The sequence below is a fragment of the Barbus barbus genome, assembly GCF_936440315.1.
Source record: "Barbus barbus genome assembly, chromosome: 19".
NCBI classification, from domain to species: domain Eukaryota; kingdom Metazoa; phylum Chordata; class Actinopteri; order Cypriniformes; family Cyprinidae; genus Barbus; species Barbus barbus.
This window is the reverse complement of record NC_136747.1, coordinates 11,416,691-11,443,081: the sequence shown is the minus strand read 5'-3', so window position 1 is coordinate 11,443,081 and position 26,391 is coordinate 11,416,691. Positions and strand designations below refer to the sequence as shown.

General features: G+C 36.1%; 1 protein-coding gene across 2 annotated transcripts in view; it reads left to right on the top strand.

Annotated features, from left to right (window-relative positions):
- LOC306885584 (hippocalcin-like protein 1) overlaps nucleotides 1-26,391 on the top strand; it is a 36,157-nt gene extending 9,766 nt beyond the window's left edge. The window contains exons 2-6 of one of the 2 annotated variants that reach the window (XM_079442224.1): nucleotides 19,692-19,838; nucleotides 21,143-21,424; nucleotides 24,118-24,223; nucleotides 24,693-24,816; nucleotides 24,912-26,385. In XM_079442224.1, the coding sequence (XP_079298350.1) occupies nucleotides 19,743-19,838; nucleotides 21,143-21,424; nucleotides 24,118-24,223; nucleotides 24,693-24,790 (582 nt within the window). In that variant the 5' untranslated portion in view covers nucleotides 19,692-19,742 and the 3' untranslated portion in view covers nucleotides 24,791-24,816; nucleotides 24,912-26,385. Of the gene's footprint in view, nucleotides 1-19,691; nucleotides 19,839-21,142; nucleotides 21,425-24,117; nucleotides 24,224-24,692 lie in introns of both variants that reach the window. The other variant, XM_079442223.1, reaches the window with a different exon arrangement.

Below are 26,391 nucleotides of genomic sequence, written 5' to 3'. Positions count from 1 at the left end.
ACTCACTTTAAACCACCATCGAGTGTTTGTAATAACTTCCTTTTGCGATCACATGTGCATACTTTGGGCGGCTGCGGTACATTATAAAAGTAGCCTAAAAAAACGCAAACCACGGCTCTGTAATTTTTCCCGCTACTGTATTTTCAAAATAGCCCAATTGTGCGGGGAAACCGCAACCCTGGCAACACTGGTTCGCTGTACCCTTATCACATATGAGTATACATCTCTCTCTCTCTCTCTCTCTCTCTCTCTCTCTCTCTCAATTCAATTCAATCCAATATTGCTTTATTGGCATGACTGTAAAAAATACAATATTGCCAAAGCTTGAAATATAATAACAATGAAAATATCAAAATAACAGAATTAAAACATTATAACAATATAAACTTAAATAAACATTTTAACAAATAAGAACTTGTGTGAACATTTCATACCACAGTGTTTAACATATAAACACACAGGCTGAGGGTCACTGTGGTAGACAGTACTCTCTCATCTCTCTCTCTCTCTCTCTCTCTCTCTCGGACACACACTCTCACGCAGGCAATGATTACCTTCCGCGCTGCGATGACGTTAAGAAGTTGGGGTCAAACCTTATCAAACGATTAATTTGCGTAAAAAATTTAACACGTTAAAATTTTTAGATTAGTCGTATGCGTTAACGCTTTAACGTTGACAGCCTCAGTAATTACTCTGTATTATGGACACCTTAAGTGTTACCAAAATGTGTACTTAAGTACTATTAAGTGTACTACTAAAGCACTCTAAAGTTCATCTATTTGCATATATATTTAAACTTTAATACATTTTCATTTAATTGTAATTAACATGCAATTAAGTGTCTGAAAACGTTACATTCAGTTCACACTTCTTTTGTGTGTTTATGTCATTCTTAACATCGTTTGTAGGAGATTTGGCTTGTCTTCCGATATTGACAGGATGATGTCTTTGAAAACGGAATTGTTCACAACCTTGATCACCTCCTTCACTAATAAGATCAGACTCTCTGCGAAAAGCTATTTGTGTTCCTCGTACACTGAGAGCTGATGCCCAAATCCCAGTCAGTGGGATTTACAGCTGCAGAAGGACTCATGCAACAGGTAACTCCGGAGGGATGAATGATACGCTGCCTTCGCTTCACTCCACTGCATTGCACGTCCCAGAGGAAAAATGGGAAATCCAAAGCAGAAGTTACATTCTAATTACGTCGCCTACATAATTCAGGTTCTCCAGATCTAATATGCAGACCACAGTGCAGGAAATTGCCATAACCCAAACCCTCAAAAATGGGGCTACTGAAACTGAGCCCTGTCTGTTTCTCTACACTGATCGTGACTTAATGACCTTCAGGCCCAGTTTGAGGCGATACTGTAGATCTCAGGAATGGGCAGCAGCAGGCGGCTCCACAGCCCTGTGAGGTGATTTATGTGTTTGTGTCTTCTTGTGGCTGAACAGTCAGCCAGTGCTAGACTGGTTGGCAGGAGACCGCCACCAAATCTGGCAGTAGGAACTCACAAACCGATCCCTCAGCAACGTCAAGCAGGTGGACGTTTGAGGAAGAAATTAATGGATTTGTTAAACATTAGTAGTTTTGCAGAGGTTTTGAAGCAACACTCTGGGGTGAATCCAAATCGTGCTAATTGCAATATTTTGATAAGCACTGCCATATATTTTTAATCCATCTACAATAACAGAATAGCAGACCTTCTGTGTGCATTTGTGTCAGCTGGCTGAGCAGAGTAAGGTGTTATCTGAATTAATCTGTGCTTGTACAGCTGGGAGATTATCCATCTGACATATCTCTATGTTGACATTATGTTCGTATAAAAGGCACATGGAGACTAAACTAGGATACATTTTCTCCCCAACTCTATCTCTGTAATCTTGTCCAAATGAATCCTTTACTGATTGAACTCATAGATACGGGTCTCTGACTGATTCAACATCTAACACTTTTAACACCAAGGATGATAACTATAACTATGAATGATAACTATAACTAGAACTAGGGGTGTGCGATATACCGGTAGACACGATTAACCAGTAGAAATTTGTCAAGGTATAGATTTGGTAGAGATTTTGAACTATTGTGAGTATTGATTCTATTTTTGCCGCATTATAGGCCTTGAATGATGAAATACACACACTTTTATGTGTCAAAATGCCCGTCTTTGGAAGTATCCTCATAAACACAGTAATTTAGTTCTTAAGTGAAAGCAAGGAAACACGTGTGCCAGTATATTGAATTCAGGCAGCTCTTAAAGTGACAGTAGTCTAATATTCCTGCTGTCTGTCATTCATTCATGTTAATCAAACAAAAAAAGAAAGAAATGTCTCTCTGCCCTCGACTTTTTTAACTTTAATAAAAATAAGTATATATTTAATTTACACAGTGAAGAATATGCAGTGTTTTTATACATTGATTACTTTTATATATTGATTACTTTATATAATGTATGTAGCATTTCTTATTTGTTGTACTCTATTTTTTTATCCTATTGCTTGTAATTGTTTCTTATACTTATTCAATAACTGTTTACTTGTCTTCATTGAGAAAGATTTTTTTAGGCTAGTATTAGCTTATCCTCTTAAGACCCGAGTTTTTTCATGTCTTTAAATTGTTTAGAACGTTTAGAATAATGTAAAAAAACAAAAAACAAAAAAACCCCTGATATTTCATTCATAAGTTATGCTATGTCCTCGGTTGAGGACATCGGGACTCAATTTCTTTGAAAAACTAAAAAGACATGAATGAACATGCATGGGCAAAAACAATAGATATTTTAAATTACTAATACATTTTTAGTTTAAGATTTATTTTTATTTTTTTTACCAAACTTTGTATAAAGATGATTCTCAATTATGTTATAACAGAATGATTTGATATACCATTTCTCTTTATGCAAAATGTGTGTAAAATGGCCATAAACGGGGTTTTGTCATTATATACAATGTATCTGTAAACTAAATCTAATTTGCATATTAATGTGTTTTCAGGGCAACATGTAATGAAAAAAGAATTGTAATAATGGGAGTAATAATTGACCAGATTTTCATAATAATATATAATATTTCATAGAATAAAAAACATGTTTTTAGTAAAAAACATGCTTTTAGTCCCAGTGTCCTCATATGAGGACATGTATGAAATCACTTTTCCTGAGATGTTAATTTATTACACACAATTTAAAAATTAGACAGATTTAAATTATGATTACAAAACATTATCATATTTCCAAAAGAGTGTCACTAAATTAATTTCAGACATTTTTGAAGACCAAGTAGAGGAAGTGGTCATGGTGAAACATCCAATAATTTGGTATCTCTGAAAAGCCCTGAAAGTGCTCTGTACAGGACATCCAGACGTAAAACTCTGGCATGTATAGTCTCAGAGAAATTCACTAAAATATAATGTCCTCATATGAGGCCCCAGGGTCTTAAGAGGTTATTGCGATATTGACGCTGATGACAAGAATTATGAAATTTCTATGGTATTGGAAATTTTGATATCATGAAGACCTTATTTAAAACAAAAATAACTATATCCTGATATATATCAGTACTGTGAAATAAAATGACTCATATTGTGATAAAAGATTTAGTCATATCTGTATGAAAAAGTGAAGAGGACTTTGAAGATCTTGATGAAGAAGTTTATTGCAGCATAGCAGTGACAAAGTACATGTAGTACCTTGGGTTCAACGGAGTCGGAATGAACCCAGAACATCATAAGTTCAAACCTTTTATACATTTCCAGTTTACTACCCTACATGTAAATGAAGTTGCTTCTTTTGTAACAGCTGTAGTCTGTTTGATAATTAAGTTCTGACACTCCTTTGTCTGAGGTGGTTCTCAGTGTCCCACACCTGCTCCTATTTTACAATTGGTCAACTTTTGCCCAAGATGTGATCATCCCAAATGGTCTACAAACAACTGTTTACTTATTCTCTATAATAATTAAGCCATTTTGGGAAATGAGCATGATCAAATATATTGTGGAGTGGAAGTTGGGTCGAGGCAGACTATAGATTCTTACATATCGCTCTTCCCTAACATAACTGTAAAATATATAGTTGTAAAATCAATATAAGACTAGACAAGGCCACACTAGGGACACAGAGGAACAACATCATTGGAATCACTTTGACAATGTTTTTTTTTTTCCAGATGATGAATAATAAAACATGGTCAGCCAATTAGAATCCACCCTGCTTTAAACAGCAAGATGACAACTGCAGCACACTTATAATAAACACAATGTTACAATGTGCGTTGATGTGGATGCTGATATAGTTATCTTTATAGTCTATATCTTTATCGTTATTGCTGTAAACGGGCCTTTAAACTGTAAGTTATTACTCTCAGTGATGTCCATTTTTAAATGAGGCACATTTAATACATGTGCATCTAGACACGTAGCTCAGTAACACAAATAAAACAGTCTTTATCATTGCAGTATTTTATCCTTTCACACTGACTGTAGTTTGTAAAATCTCTAGCTTAAATAAGTCCTTAGGTTACTTTCAGTGCCTGTGTCTGTAATTTAGCCATCATTCATTTGTTGCTTTTGGGCACTCTGCAAAAGATATCACCACTTTATACCCTTTGGGAAAACAATGGCACGAAACCTAATACTTATTCTATTTAAGCTACTGCCTGAGGGGTCATTAGACAAATGCTAAACCTTTTTGTTGTTTCCCACTCCCTTACACATTATTTCTACATTGGGAAGAGATCCTGAGGCGCTGAGAGTAAAACTCATGGTCCAGCTGCTCTAGGTGTTGTTCTCTTGCAGCTCCAGTGGCTTCTGTCAAAGAGCATTTGATGAACATCTTATCTGAATTTTAATACACATTTAGAGAGATTTCAGGTCGAGGGGTTTCTCATCTGTGCAGTATTTCAGAACAGTGTTTCAGTGGAAGTAGATAAGCTGACTTTTATGAGTGCCACTGCAGTGTTGCAGTATTTGTGTGTGTGCGTTCACTATCTTTACAGACTGCACAAGAAAGTTTGGGAGTCGACATAACAAGATGAGTTATGTTTTGGCCTGAGTATGAGGCAGATGAATAGAGGATAGGATTGGCACTTGCAGGCTCCATATAAAGTGTATATTGTGACGTGAAAGCTCGTGCCAGCTGCGCATCAATAATGTGACAGGTAATAAAACTAATGACTTAGGTCAACAAGCTGTTAAGAGGTCCTATTGTTATCTATTGAATTCCACATCTATAACGAGCAACTCTAAAGAGGTGAACCTTGATTAGTCCCTGAGAATGAATTTTTCATGAATGTGAACATCCCATGCTCTTGAATTCTTTGAAACTGAATGCTTGACACAGCCTTTAAACACTGCTTTTCCATCTGGGCTTTTGCTTGCAGCATAAAAGGTACTTCAGAGACTTTAAAGAGTTGATGTCTGTTTTGAGAAATATTTTATTCTTAAAGACTTTCATTTAGAGATGAACTGATATTAAAATTCTGTCCGATATCTATCTATCTATCTATCTATCTATCTATCTATCTATCTATCTATCTATCTATCTATCTATCTATCTATCTATCTATCTATCTATCTATCTATCTATCTATCTATCTATCTATCTATCTATCTATCATCTATCTGTCTGTCTGTCTATTAAAATTTGGTGTTATTTAATTCAAATAAATAAATTAAATTAAAATAAAACATTAAAAAACAAAAATCTGTCATTTTAGATGCTAAACTGAATTTATGCATCACAACATCATAATTTATGATAAAAATCAATATTTATTTTGTGATTTGCTTACAGTTTATTGAGTTAAACTGTAAAATGGGCATGACTGATTAAATATACAATATTGACCAATACCGAAAATTTTTAAAAATCAAATATCGACTAATAATCGAATATAGTACCATTTCAAACATATTAACATAATTACTGACATATTGCTCGTGACTTACCGATATAAAAATTATAATTAAACTTTATTTGGGTTACTACTTGTGCACAATGTACATTTCTTAATATTAAGCCTAAAATGTGTGTTAATGTCACTATTGATGAGCATTGTATGATCTTTGAATAATATTTGTCTTTAAATGCAAGATATTTGTACCTAAAGTATACTTGCAATAGTTCCACTTTACCACAATCAAATATACTTCAGTATATGTTTATTTGGACTATTAGACTATTTCTGCACAATTAAAGTACACTAAGCTCAAAATGAGTTATTTCAATTTAGCAGACTTTAAGTATACCAGTTTAGTATATCAAAAGTACAATTGCAGGTTATATTTATTAAGTACATTTGTAGTATACTTAGCATGAAAAAAATGTATTTCAAATACATTTTAGAATATTTATTTTTCACTAGAGTACTTTAATTTCTCTGAAGTGTATACTGTTTGATGCCAGTACCAGTGTAATAAATTAGACTGTAGTGAGCATGAGTGTACAGCTCAATATAAACAGCATTCCTGTCCAATGGGTGGCTGTCTATTTTCTTTCAACGTCATGATCTGTTCCTGGTTTGTGAAATGCTTCAGTTAAAGCTCCGGCCCAAATGTTTTATATGTTAAGATCTTGATTTCATATGTCAGCTCTCAGTTACATTAGTAAGTTATGCTGCTATGTATATTCAAAGAAGCACTTAGCTCATTTAAAGTGGAATGTGAAATAGTTTTTGTGTGCTTTTGTGCGTGTGTCCTTCTCTCATGTCTCTATTCTTTCCTCTTGTGCTCTGATGCTGTGCCAATGTGGATGAAGGCTGCTGGTCCCTTTCTGTGTGACCCACATGACCATAAGTTCTTCTAAAAGCCTGAGTTCCTCTAAGGAGATGTGCTCAGGGTTGACCTCGATGTACCACTTTTTTCAAACACTCCATCTCTGTGTCATCTGACTCAGGCCAAGTAACTTGATAACTGTAGGTGTTTACAACTGTGAGTGTTTTTTCTTCATGATTTAGCAATGCTTACTAATGCAAGCATCACTATTGCTCATATTTAGATACAGTTTTTTTCCATATAAATGAGAATTCTGTCATCATTTAGTCATCTTCATGTCATTCTAAACTTGTATGATTTTCATAGACTTTCAACAACTTTTTAACTTGGACCTGTAAGAAATAACCTAGCAAACTCCGAACAGCCTTGTAGTAATTAGGACTGCATGATTAATCAGAATAAAACCAAATTTGCGATATGGCTTTGTGTAAATTATTATATTTGTAATGAGAAGTGCTTAGAAACTGGCTGCATTTTCCACCAAAATAAAAGCTTGATGGTTTAATGATTGTAGAATAAAGAAATTAAGACAGCCATATTTCTTTTGTTATTTTACAGTATTACAAAATAAAAAATAGTATATTTTAATATACTTTTAGTAATTTTTAATTTTACAGTCAAATGTTATACTTTACTAATATTACATATTTCAATAATATCATTTACATATTATTTTATAGTCATATTGATTGTAATATCAATATATAAAATACTCATTTTTTATTTTACAGTAAAATATTTATAATTTTTTTGCATAATAATAATGATGATTATTATTATTATTATACATGTAATTGTATAAATATTTTACTGTAAAATAAAAAAATTGTAATACATTAATGTTAACAAATGACACCTTGTTGTAAAGTGTTTCCATTATTATTATTATTGTTATTATTATTTTATAGTCATATTGATATATAATCAACATTTTTGACCAAATTGTGCACCCCTAACAGCACTTTATAAATCGCATTTTAAATTGCATTTGCGATTTTATCAGAAAAATCACAATTTCAATTTTTTCCCCCCCAAAATCAGACAGCACCACCCCTGATCACACAAAATACCTTAGAAACTGCATAGAAATGTGCTAAAATGCTCATGCAATACAAACACTCAAGCATGGTGGTGGTGATTTTTGTTCAGACAAATACTAGTTTGTATTCACTTTTCTTCTTGAGAGATGCTTGTATTCTACAGTAGTATAAGTCATATACAGCTTACTCATCGAGTCACTGCAAGAAAGCATCTCATTAAAGGCTAGTCAATATTGTCTTTTGTTGAGCAAAATAACCCTTCATCATTGCATATAATGGACTGCATTTCTTCTGCAGCCGCAGTGAAACTAAATTATTGTTCCTGAAACAATAAACGACAGATGAGCAGTTATACTCTTTCAGCACCATCTGCAACTCTATCCAGCTTATGACGCAACACACACACATACACACATACAGTATACTGCATATATGCACGTGTGGACACACACACACATGCGCTCACGCACGGGTCACAGAGGTCATCCCGTCTCCAGTGATTATCAGGCTTACACGTTCAGAGCAGGTCCTAGTTGCTATTGTTTATTATGATCAAGCGATCTGCCTACAGTACGCTGGCAGGGATGCCAGGAATTTCTTCATGTATCACTCGTTAGAGTGGAGGAAGGATGGTGTAATAGCTATACGCTACAGCCGATGTGTCGGAAAGCTTGTTAACGAAGGTGTAGGTCATACGCTGAGGGAGATGCTCGCAGCGCATGTGTCCATCTGTCTGCTTATGCCATATTTTTCCTGCATATAATCTCTTTCTCTCTCTCTCTCTCTCTCTCATAATAATATCTCTAATGATCATGCCATCATATGCCCCTACTGTAATCAGACTGAGAGATAAGAGATTCAGAAATGTCATGTAAATAAATTTGTGAACCATGCTTATGAATTTGGGGGGGGGGGGGGGGGGGGGGCTATTAGATCAAGCTATTAGATCAAAAAAGTTACTAAACACTGGTGATGTATAACTTTGAAACATTATGTCGTCATCATATCTAGAGTGACCTTCAGTAATCGATGATTCTGGACAAAAATATTTCAAACCTGGAAGACTTTGGGCATAATCAAACAAATGCCATTGTTGTTTACGTTTTTCATAATGTCTATTCATATAATGCAAGGATTCCTAAAGTTTTTGTCAGCCAAACCCTTTTGACATAAAATATTTACTTGAAATTTACAACATTCACATGTTCAAAATGTTCTGATGTCGGTTAATTGTCACATTGACATGCAAGTAAACAAATAAAATATCTCTATTTTTAGAGTTCAATTGTTTAAATTATCTTTGTTATATTTGTATGATTTAATTAATTATTAGCTTTTTATCAGTTTGCAAACCCACTACATTCTTACATTAAGCTCGGTTTGGGAAACCCTGGCTTAATGTAATGTTTAATGCATTTCCATTTTAAATACGGAATATATTTTCTTTCTCTTTGCTTTTTTATATAAATTTGATACATTTAATGGTAAAATTACGGAAGTTCTAAGCGGCCATGCATTATTATAATTTTTCTGTCTTGTTTTGTCGTGATCACGACTTAATTTTCTCGTCATCTCGACATAACGAAATTTGTTTTGTCGTTATCACGACTTAATTTTCTCGTGATCTCGACATAACGAAATTTGTTTTGTGGTTATCTGGACATAACGAAAGTTGTTGATCTCAACCTAAAAACCGTTTTCTCACGACGTAATTGTAGCTATCGTGAGAAAATCAGGGTAGCTATATTGTCTTCGACGATAAAGTTGCAGACCCGACAGCCTCCTTCTCAAGTGTCGAACACTTATGTGTAAGTCGTCAATCACTGACAGACACAGAGCTAAAATGTCCGAGTATGAATATGCATGAAAAGTATTCTATCATGGATCAATGTAGTCGGTCACACACACAACACCTTCAATATTTGGGATGGTACTTATACCATATTTTTATTTTTATTATTTCAGTTTGAGTGAGTCCCTGATCAAAGTTAAAGCGAATACGATCATCCATGATGCTGCGATGATGCTGCTTCTATAGCATTTTATCATGCCGAATACACAGAGAAAATTAAGTCGTGATAACGACAAAACAACTTTCGTTATGTCGAGATCACGAGAAAATTAAGTCGTGATAACGACAAAACAACCTTCGTTATGTCGAGATCACGAAAAAATTAAGTCGTGATCACGAGAAAACAAGACAGAAAAATTATAATAATGCATGGCCGCTTAGAACTTCCGTATAAAATGGTTTAAAAGAAGTTCGATAAAAAGTAATCTAAAAAAATGAGTAACCTAGATTATGTTACTAACTACAGATTTCATCATGCAATCTGTAATCAGTAATGTACAGTACTACAATTAAGTATTCTACTCTGCACTGACAATACAGATATTAGAACAAAAAAAATTATGTATTGATATGTTACTTTTTTGAAGTAAATTAATTAAATGTTATCCTTCCGTTAAAAAATAGGCAATTTACTGACATAGTTCCTCATAATTCATTACATACTAAACAATTAAATATATATGTGTGTGTGAGTGTGTGTGTGTGTGTGTGTGTGTATATATATATATATACTGTATATATATATGTGCACTGCCCTCCAAAAGTTTGGAAACGCCACAGAAAAGTGGGGTTTTGGACAATATTGGCATGAATCCTTTTTAATATGTGATAATTTTGCACTGATAAGGGACAACACAAACTACGTACAAATATTTTATTACATAAACAGTTTATACATAGAAATCCGAGCAAACATTGACTTGATACTGTATATTACTCCAAGCCTCCTGAAGGACTGCCCAAAGATGATTCACACTGGTTGGACACTTCTTACGGACATCACGGTCGAGTTCCTCCCATAGTAGCTCAATTGAGTTGAGGTCGGGTGATTGGGGAGGCCATTCCATGACAGACATGATGCCAGCTGACTGTTTCCTCTCCAAATAGGATTTGCACAGCTTAGAAGTGTGCTTGGGGTCATTGTCTTGTTGGAAGGTTTAGGAAGGTTGGGGTGTTTCAAAACATTTGGAGTGTATATATATATATATATATATATATTTTTTTTTTTTTTTTTTTTTTCAGTCAGTGGAATCTTTCATTCTGTGAGGCTGGGGTTATGACAGAGACTTGGATAGGGTACAACAGCAGTTTATGTCATTTCCCAATGCCATTCTCCCCTCTTCTCGTCATCATTTCCTGTCTTCTCTCTACTGTCCCATCAATAAAAATGGTAAAAAGGCCAAACACCTCTCAATACACACCCAGCCAGTACTCTTCCATCTCTGTGATGGGCAGCCAGCTGAGATCAGCTGAAGTCCCTGTTGGCAAGAGGTATGAAATGACGTCTACAATGTGAGCTAACAGAAGGGACCTCACTCACTGAGGACACAGCCTCATTCTTATTTTTACCTCTTTCATTAGCATCTTTTCTCCATCTTCCTCTTGCTCTCTCTCCCTTTCTCATTCTCCATCTTCCTCTCGCTCTTTCACTTTCTCCATCTTCCTCTTGCTCTCTCTCTCTTTCTGTTTCTCAGTCTGTTCTTGTTATTATGTCCTCTAGCCCCTCCCTCGCTCAGTAATGTGAAGCAGATTCATTGATTCAGGTCAGGGCTCGACCCCTGCTGTCTTTATTAAAAACCATACCTGACAGCTGGATGAAACGAGTCCTGCTGTGTAATGCTACGTTCAAATGTTAAACCAAATCTAGAAACATCTTTTCAAACACTGATGTCACGTCAGGATTGTTTAGTAGCTAAACCGTGATTTGAAATCTGCATTTAGATTTACTGTGTTGTACTACACTTGTGGAATGATATTGGCTGGCAGCCTTTAGCCTCTGTAAGTTCCGAAATTTGATGGATTGGGGATTTCAGTGCAGTGTTTTTAAGGAGAAGGTCTGTCCTTTGGCTCATAGGAGATGTTCTTGTATATTGTCAAAATGTCAGCGCAAGGATTCATTTTGTGAAGTGTGTGTGTGAGAGTGGTGAAAAAAACAAGTTGTAATTTATTTCCACACTATCACACAGAACGAGGAAAAGACTGGAAAAAATAGAAAATGGCTCTGTTCCAAAACATAGTGAGCTGCCTTATTGTCTGCCTTCTAAGAAAGCATATTAACCTCATGGAACCTCCAACTGATTGACCTGACTGAATTGGAACACTCTATAAAGGCAGCCACACAAATAGCGCTCCAATAGAGATTTCCATTAACATGTTGCTAAGCTAACTGTGCACCACTCTGATAAGCATAAAATGGACTTTATTTTTTGTAATTTTAAACCAAGCGCAAACGCCACTCCCCACTTGTTTGCATTGGTCAACTCAATCATGTAGTTACCTGTCAAGAAACGGTCAGACTTCATGGATTCAATTCAGAGCACAGAAGAAAAAAAAATCCAACCGCGACAAAAAATAATGCTACTTATCAGGATGTGCTACCAACTATACCAAGGTTAAGGTTACACTGTAAAAAAAATTCTGTAAAACTTACGGTAAAAAAATGGCAGCTGAGTTTTACCGTAAAAATACGGTAGCAACATTTTATGTTTTACGGTTTTAACATAAATTTACAGTTAAATACCGTAATTTCATTACCTGATATAATGTTAATATACCAACCTACTGTATTGAAGTATACTGAAATTTGTTTTGTACCTTTGTAATACACTGACAACCACCATTTGCAGGTGGTGATGGGAGAGTCACATGAGGAACCAAAGCCCATCACAAGCAGCTTTAAATAGTAACATATATAGAAGGTGCACAGTGTCATTCACACAAACATTAAACACCATCATGGTAACACACATGAAACTTAAATAATGCAATAAACATTAATTTAACAACATTAGGTGTAAAATACAACCTTAATGTACAAAACTGATAAGAAAAAATAAGAATAAACACAGTTATTTTAACAAAAAACATCAAATTTGAAATGTAGTGCAGGGAATTCTGGGAATGTCAATTTATGGTTATTCACTGTAAATTATATGTTCTTTTTCACTTCTAAAAATGGTATACTACCGTAAAATTATATGTAATGTCCAATGCAGTTTTTCACCATATATAGTAGGGGAATTTACCGTTAACCATTTAACAGGTTTTTACTGTAGCATTTTTACAGTCTTTTACCGTTAAATTCACTGAATTTTTTTTACAGCGTACACTGTAAAAAATGATCGTGATTTTAACGGTAAAAAACTGTGAAAATGCTACGGTAAAAACCTGTTACATGGTTAACGGAAAGTTCCTGTAAAATTTACAGGGAAAAACCGTAAACTGACGTTCCCAGAATTCCTTGCATTCCATTTCAAATTCTGCTTGAATTTGACGTTTTTTTCTTTGAAATAACTATGTTTCTTCTTAGTTTTTTCTTATCGGTTATGTTTATTAGGGTTGTATGTTACATCTAATGTTGTTAAATTAATGTTTATAGCATATTTCAGTTTAATGAGTCTCACCATGATGGTGTTTAGTGCTTGTGTGAATTATACTGTGCACCTTCTGTTTATTCTATTGTTTAAAAGTTGCTTGTGATGGGCTTTGACTCATCATGTGACTTTCTCATCATCACCTGCATTTGGTGGATATCAGTGTATTTCAAAGGAACAAAACAGATTTCAGTACTTTGATAGATTGGTATATTAAGATTATATCAGTTAAAGAGATTACGGTATTAACTGTAAATTTAAGTTAAAACCGTAAAACCTAAAACGTTGCTACCGTATTTTTTACGGTAGAATTCTGGTAATCACAGCTGCCAGTTTTTTACCGTAAATTTTACGGAATTTTTTTTACAGTGTAGGGATAAGGGTTAGCAGGGTTGCACATAAGGTTTTCAGTCTGGTTCTCGTGAGAGAACCTGCAGATTTGGTTTGGTGCGGACACTACACATAGTGTGACTTATTAAATATAACTATAAAAATAAAATAATTACTATGCACGCATGTGGCCAAAATACACAATACCATTTTAAAATAGAATTTTATATATTTTTAAAAATATAATTCCTATTTTAAATGTAGTTTTTTTCTTTTTAGAATAAAATATATTTATAAAATAAATTTCTCTCAATTCATCTGTCAATTTATTTTCTTTGTTATTTAACATGTTATTTAGTGTGATCAGTTATATGTCACAGATTGGCCAGGCTCACTCACCACCCAATCACAGCGTACACGCTCACCTGATTACTGATTGCACACAGCTGCACTGCATCTGCACCCTCATCAAGATGGCTTTATAAGCACACACCTCACTCCACTCCAGTGTCTGGTCTCGTTCATACGAAGTGGAATCTCTATGCTTCTCCAGCTATACTTTCCTCCTTCGTGTACTTACCTGTGCTCCTCTCCAGCGTGTGTCTACTCCCAAGTCTCCGTTGTGTCCCCCTGGATTGCTCCATCGAGGTGTAAGGAAAAGACCTGATTACTTTCCTCATCAGTACTGTGCAACCTCTGCATTGAACATTCCACTTACCTGCCATTGACCCATTTACCTCTATTGCTGTTAATAAATGCCTTCTGCATTATTCTAATCTTCTGTGTGAGTCTCCTTCTGTAACATTATATCGAAGTTCCCTTCAAATATATTGACAAACTAAGGGCCAGATTACAAAACGGGGCAAATTAGAGTTAGAGCGCAATTCCATAAAAGTGCCGACGGGAGGGGAAAATTCTGCGGGTGATTTACTAACAATGCGCATTAAAGAACACAGACGCAGCCAGATAATTTCCATAATGACCAGCACAAACTACCAAGAGCAGCACAAATTACTGCCTGCTTTAAAGATTGTTTATGAAATGAAAATAAAACAAATAATAATAGACTTCTAAAGTTACTTTATAATATCTATTCATTGATTTTATCTTTATAATGTATTGATCACTAAGGGGTTTTCTCAGCAAATATTGAAATGCTGTATGTAGTATGTTATTAGTTTGATTAAAACTTTTAATCAGTTGACAGCCTTGAATTTTTTCAGAGCATTATAGGATTGCTTTCTCCACAAGGGATACATCCTGAAATGGTGGTGTATTAACAGCCAACGTAATTATGCTATCTTCTTTTTGGAACAGCTGGGTGGCTATGATTTCTTAAAATGCTGCCTACAGAGACAACTCAAAAGGTTTTGGAACAGGACTTTTGGGAAAAAAAGAGAGAGATAATTTAAAACAGGAGATGGTTCATGCAAAGGTTGCGCAATTAGAATGAAACTTTAGAGGAATTAAAAGGGTCTTAAGCAAATGAAATGAAGGAAGGGATAGAGCTGGCAGATTATTAAGGAAGAGGCAGAGAAAGAGATGGCGGCTGATTTAGAAAGATCAAAAGTCGCTTGTCGGGTCAGATTGATTCTCTGATTACCTCTGTTTCTCATAAATGGATGAGTGATAGAAACGCAGGAGCGGGGAGAAAAATCAATTCTGTCATCCTCTTTCCTTTGGCTTTTTATAGATGCAGGAATAAGATACTCTTGTTGTGAGATTAATCTTTTGGCTCTTTCTCCCCTCCTCTGATACACTCTTACTCCCTCCTTTCATTTCTCTTTTCTCCTCTCGGCCTTGCACTTTTATTTCGCTGGTGTGCAATGGCTCATTCACTCTCTTGCTGGCAGGGATTTTAATGAGGCTCTTGTGTTTCAGATATTCAGCCTCCTTAGCCCTCAGGCTAAGGCCCTTTTGAATGCTGTACACAAGTGTTCGCAATCCTGCACTAAATGCACTGATCAACGCAAACATGGCTACTGATAGCTGTGCTTGAAGATTTTTTGGTTTATGTTGTGCTGACCGATACTTCAGGTGCCACTATACTGACATTTGGTGGTGCGGATGCAGCATTGAGCAGACGCAAAGCAAACAGTGCAGTTCTTGGTGAATTTTTGCCTCTGTCTTTTTTCCAGAGAGCACAGCATTCCTCTCCTTTTCATCCATCCTTCCATCCCTCCACAGTTGGATTAGCAGTCCAGATGTTGCTGACCCACATAGAGTAGAGGAACAGCTGTCTGTAGGATGGGGTGGGAAGGCTGTCCTGGATTTTAACAGTCATAACAACCACTAACACATGTGGGACACTGTGGAGAGAGAGAGGATTACCCCTTAAGCCCAAACATCCAGAGGGAGGAACAAGAGAAACTGCAAAGAACAAGAAAAGGAGAAATTCTGTTTGAGGTTGCGAGGGGGTGTGTGCGCCAGCGTGCCTCGGCATATCCGACTCTCTTGTATCTGCTGTCATCGGGGGTTTTCAAGAGCACTTGTCCGACTTCTATGTCATAAATAAACTCTGTTTGTAATTTGTTTTTTGTGCACTTTTGTATTTGCAGGCTTTTCCAGATGAACATTTTATTGCTCAGAGGTTTCTTAGAGGCTTAAAGTCAACGTGAAATTAGATATGATCCCATTTACTTTTTTGCTCTTGCCTGGTATTACAGTGAATGATTTATCGGTGTACATTAGGTGAAGACTTTTATAATAATTTTTTTACACATTAATAAATGCTGTCTTTTGAACAGATTAATCAAAGAAACCTGGAAAAAGTACCACAGTTTCCGTACAAATATTAAACAGCACAACTGTTTGACATTGATAGTAATAAGAAATGTTTCTTGAGCAGCAAATCAGCATATTAGAATGATTTGTGAAGAATCATTTGACACTGATTGGCATGGAAGACTTTGCCAGCACAGGAATTAATTACATTTTAAAATATATTAATAATTTAGAAAAACAATATAGCTTATTGAATTGAACAGATATATTGAATTTCACAATATTGATGTTTTTTTACTGCATTTTTGAGCAAATAAATGCTACCTTGGTGAGCATAAGAGATTTCACTATAAACATTAAAAAATCTTACCGACCCCAAACTTTTAAATAGTAATAATAGAAGCGAGAATAGCATAAAAGACACTCAAATCTCTGATTTCTGAGTGGAGACTTGCTGAGTGCGATCTTGGCTAATCTAAGCGTAGTTTGAGAGCTTGCTGAAAACCCTAGGGAAGACTATTAGGGTGTTTTTTGCAAGAGAAAATGATAAGAAGCAGGATATTTAACCTCCTTTCTAAGGAGAAACACGATATTTAAAAGATCTTACTGCTGATTTTCCCTTTAGGATTGGCTAAGGGACAGTTATGTGAGAAAATGTGAGTGGATGAAGTCATTTCATTCTTTATACATTGCCCTCATCTTCCTCCAGATGTCATTTATTCCACTCTTCTTGGCTGGAGCTAAGGACATTTTTTTTAGACAGGCTCGGTTCAGCCTTCTTTTATGAAGTCTAATGAGTGTAGAGTGCTAAAACTAGCGTGACATGTCCCAGTGTGAGTGATGACATTCAAGCCCTGGGGAACGGCCCTCCTTTCAGTATATCAGCAAGGTGTCTGCTATGCAGAGAGAGAGGTATGTCGCTTGACATTGCACTGATAGCCAGTTGGAGTTTATTCTGGCACAGATGCAGACACAGATACTTCGTCCTGTAGTTTCAGTTTTATATTACCTCTCCTTTTTCTGGTTCCTGTGGAAGGCAACATAGAACACAATAGACATCCAACAATTATCCAAAGGGCTGGTTAAGACACAGAATGAGACGGCATAATGGAAACAACATGCACGGCACAGAGCCATTTGCATGTCTGCTGGTCAGTCCAACACCAACATTCAGCTCTTTCATCACCATTGGGCCTGCCGCCAGTGTAAGCTGCTCCTGCTCTGCATTCTTGCCATTGTTGTTATTTTTTTCTTTCCCATCAGCCCTCCCCACCCACACTCCCTTGTTGGCCTCGTTGTGATCCCTGTGCTAAATCATTTGCTGTAGCTTCAACCCTAAATGGCTAAGTCTGGAGACCAGCCTCAAGCTATAAGTATAAAGTGTTTGGGACATATAATCACAGGACTCAGCTGAGGTTAAAGACTTTGAATCTTGGAGCCTGATGAAGTAGGGACAAAACCAATGGCATCATTCGTTGATATCCTGTAGTGGCCTTTTGATTTAGCAAAGAAAAGCACATATGAACTTGTATATGTAGGATCACTATAATTGCAATTAAGGCTGTGCTATTTTGGGAAAATGTTTTGATTTTTCAGATAAAATTGTAATTGCTCTTAAAAAAACAAATCTGTGCTTGTTTATAAGGCTGAACATTTTGGCCAAAAATGTTATGATTATATACCACTGTAACATTAAAAAAGTATTTAAGAAAAATATAATAATAATAATATAACAGTAATTTTATTTTATAATAAAACTGCAATATTACAATACTGACATTTATAGATAGATAAATGTTTATTTTTTAAACACTGAACATCAAGCTTTTGGGTGGAAAACTGCAGGGAGCCATTATAGCTTCTCTTTTGTCGACAACAGCCGGTTTGTAAGTGCTTCTCATTAAAAGTTTGGGAAGATGAACAGTGCATGTTGCATTCCCAAATGCATGTTATAGGCACCCCAAATACAGAGCAGATGGAGTTTGTGCGGAGCAGCATTTACTGTGTGACCTGAGCTGCTTTGAGAAACTGAAAACACCGGCTCATGAGCTGCTCATGTGTAAATGAACACAATGCTTTACTCTGAAATAAGTTTAATTACATTGCAGTCTTTCCGTCATATTGCCATTTCAGATTCATTTTGATTAATTGTGCAGCACTCATTGCAATGCAAAATTGTTAACTTTAACACATTTAAACGGACTTACTTAAAGGGATAGTTCACCCAGAAATTAAAATTTTCATCATTTGCTCACCCTCATGTTGTTTCCAGCCTGGCTTTCTTTCTTCTGTGTCCAACATAATAGAAGATATTTTGAAGCACTGCTTTTTTGGGGCTGTTTTTATTGCAGTGACTTCAGCAAATGATTTACAACAATGAATTCTCTCCCAGGTCATGCATCTGGAGAGCTAAAAAATAGTTTTAAATTAGGTTTTCCTCATCTGATCCCTCTCCGCTGGGGTTTATTTCTCCCTCGAGAGTACATGCACTCAGCATGGGGTAGGAAAATCAAATCAGACAGACTGCTATCATTCCATAATCGTGCAAAAATTAGCGTCCCTGAAAGTGATACAGTTTGGAGAATGTTCTTTTTCTCGATGCTTATGTAAGGTAATTTAGCTTAAACTCAAACCGGGCTTTTGCCTCTATCGCATACTGTCAGATAATCTTTCTTCATTGAGCTCATACTGCTCCCTGTGTGTTTGAGATAAATGTGCCTAGTGCTCAGTGCTGGATGCTTTCATATATCTTGGAGAGTCTTGTTTGTGTGTACTGATCCTCCTCCAGTGTTTTTACCGCAGTGCACTGCGCGGTCTCGGATCGCTGCCCATCTCGCAGTAATTGTGGGCGGCTCTTTTATTAATTAGCACAGGTAGCTAACTGTGTTCTCAAAACATCATGAGAGAACGGCTGTTTTTCTGCCTCACATTTGGACCAATTAATTTGTACGTTTCCTTTTGCAGCATTACAGACGTTTATGTATTTTTATCAGAGCACTTTTTGTGCCCAGGAAATGAGAATGAGTCAGCTCAGAAGGGTACTAATTCACTAATGGATATGTTCATATACGAACACATGTTCGCACACAAACACACTATCTCTAATTATCCATGTAATGTCAGGGAAGACATTAGAGTTCACTGAGCACTGATGGGTGTCACACCAGAGCAAGAGAGTTCAAACACACGTTGTTATGGTTTGGAAGAAGCCTGTGGTTTTTAATTAGCTGAAATTTCATGTTCACGATGCCGTGGCGACGTCTAATCACTTGACCCCTGGCCTCATAACTAAAACTCCTTCTTACCACTTGAACTTGTAACCTAGTCTAAAATGTTTTCAGGGCTCACATTATTGGCCCTCGTATCATTTTTGCCGACAGGTCTGACCTGGGGCCTCGGTGTTGTCACTGCGCACACAGAGACGTATCATCATGGGAAAACAGAACAGCAAACTCAGGCCTGAGATGCTACAGGACCTGAGGGAGAACACAGAGTTCACTGACCACGAGCTGCAGGAGTGGTATAAGGTGGGAACATCTTGAGACATGCACAGGTGCCCCTAAAAAGTAACTGGGTACTTAAGCCACACAAAATGTTTTAATTTTATTGCATTAGCAAACAAAATATCAAACCAAGCATCAACAAATTATGCTATATCTTTTCTCAGAAGTAATTACACTGAGACATTTTGCATTTACTTTTTTGGTTTTCATTGTGAACGTATAAATTTAAATGTATTTTATCTGTTTATTTATTTATTTGATAGTGTGTTATCTAATGCAGTGACATACATTTTTAAGTGCACAGCAAAAAAATATTTTCCTACATGATATTTATTTTCCAATAAAAATATCTAAACTTGACAAAAAAACAATTCTGAAAAACGTATCAAAATGAACTGAGTTTCTACATAAAACAAGAAAAAACATTTGCCAGTGTGGTAAGAATAATATTTAATTTAATTAATTTAATTTATTTTTGCGCACCAATTTTGGACTTAATATACTAAAAATGATTCTTTAGTACTACTTAAGATAAACTTAAGATCATCTAAGTATACTCAACTGTACTATTTTGGGACACCGTGAATATGAACTAAATGCACTTTTAACATACTATCTTTGTATTTAAAAAATGTATTTAGTTACCACTTGTACTTCACTTGAACCCATCTTTCATATACTAGTACACTCAAGTGTACTACAAGTGGAAATGTAACACATTTTTTAAATACAATGATAGTATGTTAAAAGTGCATTTTAGTTCATATTCATGGTGTCCCAAAATATATGCATTATGTCACTGGGACAGTATTTTGCTGTGCAGTCAAGTGCTGTTGGAAATGCCTGTAACATTTAGTTTGCATACACTTTATGTACTGTTGATGTAGAATTTATGAGCTGACCAAATTACTTTTTATAACAGCACAAGAATGATAAAATACACAAACTATATTATTACATTAGCGCTGAAAACAGTTCCTGTCTTTATTGGGAAGGAAAAAAGACAGAAATATGAAATTGTCTGGTGAGTCCATTTTAGTATTAAAAAAATCACTTTAAAACACATCATGTTGTAATTTCTGCAAGTAGGAATTTCCCAGGAGGACATGAATGCAGCAATAGACCTTCCCACTTGATATAAACCGACAAACACTTGGCTGATTGTGAAAGTTGAAGACTTAAGTGGAAATTACAGCATCATCATGAGAAATTATTTATGAGTTTAGTGGTTTTGGAATGCTTGTGTCTGACCTGAGATGTCATATTCTAATAAAGGAGCCTCTTAAAGCATGCCACTTATGTCAGTATACATTGTTCACTCTAAACAGGGGTTCCTGAAAGACTGCCCCACTGGGCATTTGAACGTTGAGGAATTTAAGAAGATCTATGCCAACTTCTTCCCATACGGTGATGCCTCTAAGTTTGCTGAGCATGTCTTTCGTACATTTGACACCAACAATGACGGGACCATTGACTTCAGGGAGTTCATCATTGCTCTGAGTGTGACATCACGGGGAAAACTGGAGCAGAAGCTAAAGTGGGCCTTCAGCATGTATGATCTGGATGGCAACGGTTACATCAGCCGCGAGGAAATGCTAGAGATCGTGCAGGTCAGTGGCATTCTGGCTTGTGCTGCAGCTTAAATCCACATCTAACATAAGAACAAATGTATGTATATTGCATCCATACACTAATTATTTCACTGCAATGATGCTTTTGATAAACAAATATGATTTTGGGACTTTAGATGTTTGATGCTAACTGCTAATTGTCAACGTTAGTGTGCTCAATAATCCTCAACGTTGGGCCAGTTGGTCTCCCAGCCTGACCAGCTGACAAGCACCCAAACTACCAAAACAGTCCAGCCCAACCAGATTGGGCAGGCTGGGAGACCAGCTAACAGCCTTAGTGTGACCATTGAAACACTCCACAAATACACTGCAACATAGCCTGCTGGTTACCAGAGCAATTGTTTAGTGATTATGTTCTACTATAACAGGACTTGAAAAGTGTGCAGGACTGTTTTGCACACAGTTTCAACATCTCTGAAGCTTCTGGCAGATGTTCTGATAGATAGTAGTCTACTAGAGACTATTCAAAAGTTGCATGAGACTAATTAGGCATAGTAAAGATCCATTTCCAAAAGCACAAACCTAAAGTAACATTTGAAAAGGGAAAAAATATGTAACTACTGTATACAGCACAGTTTGTGAAAATGAATGTAATTATTAAATACAATTAGAAAATGTAAAAAACATTGTTTGCTAAATACAGGTTTATTTATCATGTTATTTGTTTATTTTTATTTTTGCAATGCATCTGTAAAGTCATAATTTTATATTATAATACTCTTTAGATCTGTTTGCTCTATGCAATGTGTAGCATTTACAATTTTTCATAGTGTAATTTTTTTGTTGAATTTTATTAACACCAGTTTGGGGCCATTTGACCGGCAAACTGCGTAATAATTATTAATTATTATAATAGTATATGGAAATAACAACAATTAAAAAACAATAAAAAAGTATTGTCCCCATTTCAAAAATTCATGGATTTTCATGGCCAAAATGATTAGAACACTAGTATTTTCTAGTATTTAAACTTTTAACAGTAGCTTGGCAGGTTAGATTTCTTGAAGCATCTTGGAGACGTTCCCACAGTTCTTCTGGATTTAGTCTGTCTCAGTTTGTTCTGTTTCTTCATGTCATTCCAGACAGACTTGACAAAAATCTCACTGGATTATTACAATTATGACAAAATTAATGTTTTGAAATGTAAATTTATATTTCCTACTGACACACTCCAGCAAAAGATAGAAATAACTGATTTAAAACCATTTTTTAACTGGTAAAAATACTAGTGTTCTAATAATTTTAGCCACTACTGTAATAACATGACATTTCACAGATATTTTAACCACTGAACTAGAAAATGCCCCTGGTTTCCATTTCAGAAATCTGCTCACCTTTTCTTTCAAGCAAGGTTTTCAGCATGGATTTGTGATTTATAAAAGTGCAGGCTTATTGAGCATACTAGTTTTATGATGATCAAACTTGACTCAAAAAATTATCCTGTTCGCTTACTTCTGTAGCCTACTGACTTTGTGTCCTTATAATATCAGATGAGAGAAAAACACTTGCTTTTATCTTTGAAGAAATGAAAGAATGAAAATACTTGAAGAAAACAGATGCAATTTTTAATTTATGTTGAGCATTTCTTTTTACTCACCCAATATATAACAGTGCAGCCACAGCCTTTCATGCTCCTCTTATTCAGCCTGCCTCAATATTTTTCTTCTTTCATGTGTGCGAAATGATTAATCAAATCAGAATTGATAATTAAGAGACAACTATTATATATTTTTACTATTTCTGAGGTATATAGTATGTATACTCTGCATATGCTACACCATCTGGTTGTAAAAAAGTAGCATTGTATTTTGACTAAATTACATTAAATTACAAGGCAGCATACTGTGTAGCATTTAGAAAGTAGTGCGCTTCAATTCTGCACACAGGCAGACATTCTCCTTCTACACCAGCAGTTACTTCTAGTTCTAAGTGTAGGTACAGTACAAGTCTGCATAATTTGCAGAAAGCACAGAGATGAGCAGCCTGACCCCTGGTGGAGAGATCAAACACAAACATTAGCGCGCTGTCCCAGATGATCGCTCCCCTGTCAGCCTGTGCTGTGGGAGTAAAGGAGCTATTAGCATGTGCTTAGCATGCTCAGTTGGTACCAGTCTCCCTCAGCTAGGCTTGGCAAAGCTCCGTTCTGTGTGATGCCCCTCGACTAGTAATGCCAGTGGGGAAGATCGTAGAGTTGGGGGAGGGCCGTAGCGCCCGCGTTGGCTCTCTTCTCTGTTGGATTAAGGAGTTAAATTTAACTGGGGTTTATCCCCATGTGTGCAGGGTGGCGAGATTATCCGCAAGCTCATGGAGGTTACAGTTGGCTGGCACTCAGAGATTGCAGTGTGTTGCATATTTTATCACGGCGGCTGCTTTTAAAAGGTGGAGGGCTAAGCCAAGCACCAGCAGTCTGCCCAACTGTGAATCTCATTATCCCTCAAAAACATTACATAATTGATTGACTTCTCTGATTTAGTGGGTATGGGAGGTAAATGAGCTGAAAAAGCCTGTGACGTTTCCTTACTCGAGTTTGCTTTCTGCTTCATGGCTCGTGGTGAACCTCAGTGCAGGATGAAATACTAATGGAACCGAATATTGGATAAGCTGAACCTGTGAAGGCCAGATAAAGGTGGTCCACTGATATTTTAACTTTTCATTATGCATATCTCTAACAGGCCATTTATAAGATGGTGTCATCGGTGATGAAAATGCCTGAGGATGAATCCACACCAGAGAAGAGGACAGATAAGATATTCAGACAAATGGACCTGAACAATGATGGTAAGATATGGACCAGTTCTTGACTGTCTGAATTCATTTTGAATTGAAATCACAAAATGGCCTGGTGTGATTATTAAATAGCAAAAGTGTGTGATTTAATTAAATAAATGTATAGTCTGTGGACATCAAGAGCATGTGTAGGCCTCATGAAAGGTCTTAAGTAAATAAATCATATATATCAAGTATATAAATCATAATTAGCTATCTATATTAATAAGATAAATAAAAAAATATAAATAATGTAATACTTGTGTACAAAATACAGGTGTAAAAAATCTATAAACAATACCTTGACTGCTGTATACTAAAATGTTGACCAAAAATTCACCTTCAAGTTGAACTTCTATCATCGCAATATTAAAAAAAAATAAAAAAAATCCCCTGCACCCCAGTTCATATCAGGTCAGGCCTTGCAGTGTCTTTTCTCTCAACTTTTTTTCTCCCCACCATTTCTGTCTTCCCATTCTAGGCAAGCTGTCTTTGGAAGAGTTCATAAAAGGTGCCAAAAGTGATCCCTCCATTGTGCGGCTACTGCAGTGTGACCCCAGCAGCGCTTCGCAGTTTTGAGTCGCTCCAGACAAGCGGCACTCAATGCATGAAAGCTCTTATATGTCATTCTTCTTTGTGTTCCAGACGGAAGAGTTTTAAGAAAAAAACATGCAACAATTTTACTTTCCGTTTTTCCCAGAAAGGACATGCATACATCTGAAGAACAAAGACAACACCTGCCAGGACATTCTCTGTCTGCTGCGTGTCATCTGTCCTTGTCTCTGCAGAAGCTGATGGAGTTCTCGACTCAAAAAAATATATAAAAAAGCGGCTGATCGTGTTCCAGGGTCCAGATTTTGGAAAGGAATGTTCCTTTTTAGGAATTGTGCATGCACTCTTGATCTTCACCACCTTCTTGTGTTTAATATCTGTGCTGTTTTTTTTCTCTTCCCCGTTGTTTTGTGAGGGCACAGTTCCCCATCTACTTTTTATATTGATATTTAAGTGTATTTACAGTATAAATGCATATAGAAACGTTAGGACATCAAAGGAAGGCAGTTATAGATGTCTTTTTACTCACATGCATCTTACGGCAGTATTATGTAGCTTCAGACAGTGTCCAAAACTTCGCCTCCAATTGACCCAGTGGACTGATGGACTGAATGTTGGGATTTTTCTGCTCTGGCGCTCATGATCTTTATTTTACAAAGAGAAGGCTGAGGATCCCATTCTTGAATTCTGTTCATTTCATTTTGTTGTTGCTGTAAATATGTGGTTTGCTTCCATATTTCGTTATTTATTTTTTGCATTTTTACGGTGTTTATTTTACCAAGAGTGATTTTATTACTGTCAAACCGAGACGTGAGACACTTGGTGATGTATTATGCTGTTTGGAGTAAGTTGTTAGTCATTCGAGGCTTTTCAATGCATTGTGAGAAATTTTTGCATCAGGGGACACATTCCGTTGAATGGAAGACACTGGTAGCACATATCATTTGAAGCGCTTCATCTGTGTGTGTGCGGTTATGCACGTTCGTATGTATGCAAGAGTGACGGTTTGCATGTTTTGGTGTATGTATGCGTCTGTGCTAACTTTATAGTATCACTTTGTGTAGTTAAATACGATATCTTTGTATGCAAGTAAGTTTTTGAACCCTGATTTGAAGCAGCAAACTCGTGACACCTTTATCCTGCGTAATATGGTACTCAAATTCACAATCTTAGGTTTCCATCAACAACATAGACAGGAATGTACAATGCTATAATTTATAATCATGTCTCACCTTTAGATAAAGAGTTTGAATACTGAAAGCGATCACTAAGGGCTTATTTGCACTCTTGAATGAACAGATGTAAGGAGAAGGCCACTGCTTTGGTTTTTCTTTTCGTTTTATGCAACGACTGACATTCCATAACCTGAATTCTCCAGGTGATCCTGCTTTTATAACATGCAGCATTAGCTCATGAACTCCATACATGCCCACTCTCAAAACATGTGTAGCTCTCTCTCACATTGCTGGCATCCATGTTGGCTTCCATATTTGTACCGAGACCATATTTGATGCTGCACCCTCTATGGCAACTTTCCTCTATTATGTTGCATGAAAACCTCATGCGAGGACAAAATGATTGTCCCCTTTTACTGACGTTGAAAAATATACTTCTCTGTTTAGAATGTC